Raw genomic sequence first — 8,082 nt, 5'->3', positions numbered from 1 at the left:
TAGCTTCCTCTTGTTTCATCCCCAGCATCAGGGTTCTGAAAGTATAAGTGTGCGATAAATGTTACACATATGTATGTATGTATATACTGTATGTGTGTGCTGTGGGAAGGAGCATTACAACATGTGCTGTCTCTAAGCGCCAGGGCTCATTGGAACATTGCGTTCAGCAGGCCGTGGGGCAGGATAAGGGGGGTCCTCTCTGATACATGTGTACTGGGAACCATAATTTGTGATGGCAGCCCCGAGCACAGCCACGGATTCCCAACCCAGGTGTTACCAGCACACCTCCAGTACCTTTGCTGGTGAGTTCAGCTGCCGGTGCTGGGTACATATACGGACCTCCCTGCCGCTATTTGCTGCATATACACTACAGCGCAGCACTCTTTCTATACCTTCAGGTTTGTGCTGGGCTGTCCTGGCAAATCACCAGTGCTCTCCTACATCCAGGGATGGTGAGTTATACTACCTAATTATTGTGTACCATCAATGCAGCCATTGGATTAACACTGTCTTTGGCAGTGACATCAGGATAATCGTAATTCAAAGGGATCGGTACGCTTTCATCATTGTACAGGACAAATTAGATTTGTTCTGTCCCAGGGTACCAAAAATTCTCGTTACGGCTCTGACCGCGGAAGACATCGAAGATAGCTGTAGTGGTCGCTTCATGGTACATACAGGGTATTCTTAATATGGGTGTTTTCAGGGGGATATACTGCAAATATTATTTGATAAATGGGCCCCTTAAAGAAAAACATTTAATAAATTAGCATTTTTGCCTTATGCCACCTGATTCATTATTTTTAAGCTCACTCTGGTCACCAAAACACAATTTTGATTGCCTAATTCAGAGATGGACGCAAATCCTGTCGCCACTGGGATTCCGTACACAGCAGACTTGCGTAAAGTAATATGCAAATGACTCAGCCGCCGTCTTGTGCACTGCCCACCTCTGGCGGCTGACATCCGCCGCTCATGTAGAAAAGCGGGAACATCGGAAACATCAGTCGCACATCAGTCGCAGATCAATCTTCTGAAGTCCCCCTATGCTGTCTCAGACTCTATAGGGGAGATGTATCACGCTCTGGAGAGAGCTAAAGTGTAGTAGTTGCCATAAGCAACCAATCTGCTCCTAATTGTCATTTCAAAGACGGTGCTAGAGAGATGATCGTTAAACGCTGACTGGTGGCTCCACTATCTCTCTCCAAGGCTCGGTACATCTCCCCCTGTATCATTTTGCCATCCTGTCTGATCCATTCGCCAGCAGACCTGTCTGTGACAGATGACATAACTATGGCGCATAACAATCAGCGAATCATATTTATAATTCTCCACTCCAAAATTGCGATTTATACATGATTCTGTGTCATTTTATTAATAGTTATGCAGATGTGTCAATAAAGTTATACGGAATCGGGATTAAGTATCTATTATTATATATATATAGTATAAATTTTCAAAAATGTCAACACTTTTGATTACTTTTGAAAAAAATATATATTTTATACAGTTTAAAAAAAAAAAAAGACTCTACAGTGTATTTACCTATATACTGTACAGTAAGGTTAACTTAGGTAAAGTAAACTATAGTCCTAAAATGTTCTTTTAGACACACTTTTTGCAGATCTTCACATTCTGCCAGGAGAGAGGTTGGCAGCAGGGGGTGTGCATTGCCGAGGGTCAACCACAGGATCGGATTAAGGTTGTGGAGGCCTAGGAGCAAATACTGTAAGCTGTTGGGTGCTCCGCTAATCAATGTGGCACCCAGCCGCAACTTTACCCCTTACCTTGCCCCACAGTGCACCCCTGTATGCCACACACTGCTCCCCCAATATGCCCCACAGGGACCCCATTTGCTATACAGTGCCATACTCCCACATAAGGTCCACACTGGCAGCTGCTATGGCTCCCGAGTCCCCTTATCAGTGTCACGGATGTGATGTGTCACATGACGCTGAGGAGGAGACTCGGGAGCAATTCTGCACTATATGCACTGTGCATGGAGAACACAGAGTCATAGCAACCGCCAGGGGGGACCCTGGGTGTGAGGGTCCCACTTCAACCACCCCTGTTGTTCCCCCTTAATCCAAGCCTGATCACCCTACATGGCTGCCTGGGATCGGGGGAGAGTTTGGGGGAAAGTGGGGCTGCAGTGAGCCCTGGCTGGTGGGTGATCCTTTTAGGATCGACAACCAGCACTGTGTGACCGGGGGAGAAGTGTGGGGAGCCACAGCTGTCCTGAGTCTCCTGAGCTTGGCCTGCTGGAAGATGGTCTTCTGTGGCCCAGCTTAGATGAGGAAACTGGGGGGAGAGCCGCGGGTGCAGAGGGGCCGGCAGTGTGGGCTGAGACTGTAAATTGCTGGATTATTGTGTCAGACAATAATCTGACCTACAATGAGTATTAACCCCGATTGTACAATTAGACTAAAAAAGGTTGTGTGTACCTGGTATAGGTAATTGTCTGCTACAACATAGAACAATGCTTGTTTACTGTGGTTTAATTACACTTTAAAGATTGTAACATTTTATGGAGAAACACAGGGCCTGATTCAGACCCAGTCGCAAGCGCTGAGCGCTCACAACCGGGTCGATGGTGGCCCAGAGCGCATGCGCACGACGGAGCCGGCTCCGTCGTGCGCATGTGTGAGACCCGGATAGCGACGGGCAATCCGTCGCTCCGGGTCTCGCACCACACGGGCGTGCTGTCGATGTTGAGTGACAGCACGCCCCCTTTGGTGTGCAGACCGGGTGGGTGTGGCTGGCCAGACGGAGGCTTTCCCATGAGAACGCCTACCGTTTGGGTGCGGCCCCACTGACATCACGAGTGATGTCAGTGGGAGAGATTTCGGCTCTGTTTGAAACGAAAGTACTCTGGAGCTTGTGGCCACGAGACCCTACCACAAGGGTCTCGTCGCAAGCCCGACGGTCGCGATGGTCTTGACCATCGCGACCATCATCCTGGCCGCTCGCATTAGCTTTGGGTGGCAACCCACAGCAATGTGAGCTGCCGGGAGGCCGCTCCATAAAAAAAAAAAAGACGCCCTGATTCAGAGCGAACGCTGTCAGAGCGTCCGGCTCTGAATCAGGGCCACAGTCCATATACTTACTGTACTAATGATTATACAGGTGAGAAACAAGTCCAACATTTATCCATGTTCTTCCACTTCAAACTAACAAAATATAATGTATCTTTAAAATTTAAATATAAACTTCACTTCGTTTTAGTTGACCACTTCTTAAGGTGCCCGTCCACTAGCAGACATGAAAACGACATTGTGATCGTACAGTCGTTTGTCAGTCTGTGCTGTGCCTGCACTGAGCGAGCAGTCGTTCAGTGCAGGCTCATCAATCATCTGGAGACATGCTGAACCTGAGAAAAAAAATAGGTTGTCCAGCATGTTTGCACGATGATAGCGGGCACGTGCATAGCTGGCCGTTTTAGACATTTTTGCAAACGATTTATGAATGATTGAACGATCGTTATCGTTCAATCGCTCAACTTAATCGTCTAGTGGATGGGCACCTTTAGACTGGGCCAATAGGAAAAGATTATTATTATTATTCACCAATTATATTCATGATACAAGTTGAGGAAAGCTGAGAAGCTTCTGATGGTCTCACAATGTCATTGATTTAGGGACTGTCCTAATGGGTTTATAAAGTACAAACCGTTTTAAGTATTTACTAAACACTTCATCTCTGATTCCATAAATTAAGGGACTAATGAACCGTGGAAGACACATGAAGAAGAAAAAGTTGATGACGGGTAAGAGGTAGAAGTATTTGCGGAGGTACGCTTCTGTCAGGGTGTAGGTGAAAGCCGTCATACATAGCAGGAGCTGGCACGCATGCAGAATAATGGTCTTCCCAGCCTTGGAAGCAGAGGACTTTCCAGTGTCCACCTTCACAGCCACCAGCATAATCTTGATGTACGTGAATACGACGATCAGCCCCACCAGGGAAAAAGTCAAGGCGTGGACCAGGGACCGTATAGTGTTCTGCGCTTCAGTGAGCACAAATGCGGATCTTATACAGAGACAATAAAAGGAAAAAAAGTCTTGTTTCACAGAAAAGCACAAAATAATGAAATCTGCAACATTAGGTATCAACCCGATTATCCAAATCGCTGCAATGGCCAAATACGATTTCTGTCTGGTGCAAAGCGCCCCGTGCCTTAGCGGGAAACAGATGGCAACGTACCGCTCCAGGCACATGACCACCAGGGTGTATGGGGTGACCTTGAAACTAGAAGAGATCACTGTGACCAGTATGTAGCAAATGGGAACAGGGAAATAAATTAAATACGCTGTCAGGAAGAAGACAAAGAACCCTAGTACGAGATACACTGTGTCATTGATGAGCATGTGGATAAATAGGATGTAACGAGCTTCCTCCTGCATGTGAGAAGAGCTGAAGAAGGCTCCTAAGATTATGGCCATGAAGAAAATGAAAACACAGAAGGAGATCGCCATCAGGGATAATAGCGCCAAGTAGAGTTTGTCTGAGTGCAGGAAAGCAACCATGAACGCAGTGTCAATCGCCGTAGAATTCGCCATAACTGAACGCGCTGCAGCTCGATTTTAGATTTTCGAACTAAAATAAATAAACAATGTTTTGTTAGTGATGAATACCGGTACAGATACAGAAGAGGTTGGCATTGCTCAAACTAAGAATACTCAAACCCAAAGTAATTTATCATACAAAACTGATTTCTAGTGATTGCACTAAGAGCCTGATTCAGGTCGGATTGCACGGCTGCGTTCACACGCAGCCGGTCGCTGTCTGCGATCTGCGCATGCGTATGCATCACAGTGCCCATACGTGAGCCGGCCGTTGCAATCGGGAAAGCGATTGCAGTGAGCACGCAGTTCAATAGCATAGTGAATGACATGAAGTGACCATTTGGGGGTGGAGATCGGGGGTGGTTGGTGGAACGCAGGCGTGCCTGTGCATTTGAACGCCGTTACAGCGGTGTGCATTATTAAGCCCCTGCGATTGTATACGCTGGCAGAGGTCTAGATGGCGACAGGAAGTTTAGCAGTTTGTGAGGTTGGGTCAGGTCAACCACAACTGTGCGAATGGTTCCGATGTTACTCGATGTTTCCGATGCTTTCGCTGACTTGCGGATGCATGTCATGGGAAGTGGGCAGCTTTATACAGTGATGGGCATTTTAGTATAGTGCTGCGGTTGCCATGCGATTGCATTAATTAGCATATTTTTCCAGCTAGTGGGGGTATGCGAATGCAGCCGTGCGATCCGACCTGAATCAGGCCCTAAGCTCAGAAACTCCAGTTACAATCCAGTTTATAGCAGATGTAGGACTGATCGTATTTACAGAGATAACCACCACGGCAGTTAATCATTGCGCACAGTAACCATCTCACTACCCAACTATAGCTGCCAACTGCTGACTGGGAGCCAGTACTGATATTCACAGGACATCACTCATCGACTCCCCACTACTTAACGTAATCTTTAGATGCATACGCCATTACAGCCTATAGGCTGCTCTACGCAAAAAGTTCCAGGAGAGGGATCCGTAGTCCAGAGCATTAGTAGGTTATCAATAGCACTTAGTATTCAGGGCCTGATTCAGACCCGGTCGCAAGGCCGTGTTCGCACGCAGCCTGTCGACGTGAAAATATGCTAATGACCGCATATACAATGTAACCGCAGCAAAATAAGTAGACACCCAACACTACATAATGCCGCCTACTCCCCTTTACTTTCGTTCTCGCAAGACAGCGAATACATCGGGAACCATTGGACCCACACGCACAAGTTGCGGTTGACCTGACCCTACTGCAGACATTGTTAATGTTTGTGTGTGTAACTAGACGTTAGGATGCGTATGCCATTGCTGGGGCCTAATTATGCACGCCCCTGAAACAGCGTCTAGACGCCCAGGCACGCCTGCTTTTCTCCCCCCCGTCACCACCCTCAAGCGGTCACTTCCTGTGTGAAGCCTCTGTGTGCTCGCTGCGGTCGTTTCCCGAATTGCAGCGGCTGGTTTGCACACGCAGACTGCGATGCATATGCCGATTGCAAACATCGACAGGCTGCGGAACGCAGCCTTGCGACCGGGTCTGAATCAAGCCCCCAGTTCAGTCACTTCCTGCCTATCTACAGTATTAGTAGTTTGAAAAGTGAAAGGTGCTAGACTAATATGCAACCGTTCAGATAAAACAAAGTTAAAGGTAATGGCAGCAATGTGAAAACTCTGCTAAAATGGTTCCATAGTCAAACGCAGGGGGGGTTTCCGTCTGCTTGGAAACCCCCCTCCCCAGCCCACAATAGAAATAGTATGTAATAGAATTTTACTAGTGCTGAATGTTCTTCTCAGTATCACAAATGAAATAAATAGTACCAACTGTGGATCTTTTAACATCTATCAGTCAGTAATAAATAACCTGTGCATCAACTAGGAGATCTGGAAAACATTCACTATTAGGGATGCACTGCTATAGAGCCCAATATGTACATATATGTCTAGGGCAGTGCTAGGTTATTCTGCTGCTCCCCCAGACTCCCGTACTTTAATACTCTGGAATGGTACCCATACAGTATCTAAAATAAAAACATTCAGCTCAGGCAGGATGGCCCTACTGCCGCATTTAATGGCTTACTGTGATTGCTGGTCCTGTATATGATGGAATTATGACACACAATATACTTTGTATGACGCATATTAAAGCTGGTTAAGTGATAATTCTACCCTCTTCATGGACTGGCCACACTCACTCTAAAATCAAGCATTTGGAAACCCCCCTCTAGAAATCCTGCGTTTGCCACTGGGTTCAGGAAGATTAGTGTCAAACTCTCTTTTCCAGATTTTTATGGGTGTTCATCAATTTGGCTACATGGCTACACATATGCAGTGGATTTGGAGATTCCACCTTAGAAACTTCTACCTTTTATGGAATCACAGAAAATTCAGGAGTGATATATAATGTTTTTTCGATCAGTAATATATAATGTTTTGGGTGCAAAATGAAAAAGTAAAAGTATTCCTGTATTGGGGCACTCATGGACTAGGGCCCTCATTCAGAGCCGTACGCTCTGAGCAGAGCGCACACTCTGAATGAGGACCGGGCTCCATTTTCATGGAGCGTCCTCCTGGACGCTCGTATAGCTGTGGGTCACCACCCACAGGCTATACGAGCGTGCATTGTGATGGTCGCGATGGTCGAGATCATGAGGTTTTCAACCGCAAGCTCCGGAGTGATTTTGGCTCTATCAGAGCCAAAATCACTCCCACTGACATCACTAGTGATGTCAGTGGGCCGGCTTCTGACGGGAGGCGTTCCCGTGGGAACACCCCCGTCAGGGAGGCATGCCCCCGGCACGCCCACCAAAGGGGGCGTGCTGTCAATCAACATTGACAGCACGCCCCTTTTGATCGGACACACCGAGCGAAGGACTTTCCTTCGCTCGTCGCGTCTGGCGCATGCGCACGACGGAGCTCCCTCCATCGTGCGCATGCTCAGTCCATAACATCGACCCACTTGCGAGCGGACAGCCGCTCGCGAGTGGGTCTGAATCAGGCCCTAGATCCTGATCTTCACTAAATCTTATAGTAGATATATTGTTTATAATTTCTAATGACCCCTCATTACCAAAAACTTGTTATAAAACATATCGTTTAATTCATCCTTAAAATCGGGTCAGCAAAATATTTATTTATATTTTTAATTATATTTTTAGATTTATTTATTTTCAGTGTTAAAAATAAACAATCCTGAAAATAAAATGTATTGTTACCACGAATATGATGTCTGGTATTATTTATATATTCATATTCCATTAACGTTGTTATATCATGCACTGATACATGGATGTAAGTATCTCCGGGAATATACAATGAATATGCTGGGTGACATGTGCCCGCTTATATCGTCCAGGTGTCTAACAGACACCCATCACATTCATAATCAATTTACAGTTTTCACGGTGGTTAACACATTAAAATACACATTAGACAGCGTGCACCGCATGTCTCCTGACGCGCGTTTCACTGTCTGGCTTAATCATAGGAGCAACCCGTCCGTCGGGTTGAAAGATCCTATATCCTCATCAGCACC

At 46.5% G+C, this 8,082-nt stretch overlaps 1 protein-coding gene across 1 annotated transcript; it reads right to left on the bottom strand.

The window, feature by feature from the left end:
* Window positions 1-3,617: 3,617 nt before the first annotated feature.
* Window positions 3,618-4,556, bottom strand: LOC148507615 (odorant receptor 131-2-like). Its single transcript, XM_088445796.1, has one exon. It carries the CDS (start codon window positions 4,554-4,556, stop codon window positions 3,618-3,620), a length of 939 nt encoding a protein of 312 aa, XP_088301922.1.
* Between the last annotated feature and the right edge of the window lie 3,526 nt (window positions 4,557-8,082).

Source organism: Taudactylus pleione, unplaced genomic scaffold, assembly GCF_031769625.1.
Source record: "Taudactylus pleione unplaced genomic scaffold, aTauple2 ptg000390l, whole genome shotgun sequence".
Lineage (NCBI taxonomy): Eukaryota > Metazoa > Chordata > Amphibia > Anura > Myobatrachidae > Taudactylus > Taudactylus pleione.
Note: the sequence above shows the minus strand (reverse complement) of the source record. Positions and strands in the feature narration are given on the sequence as shown.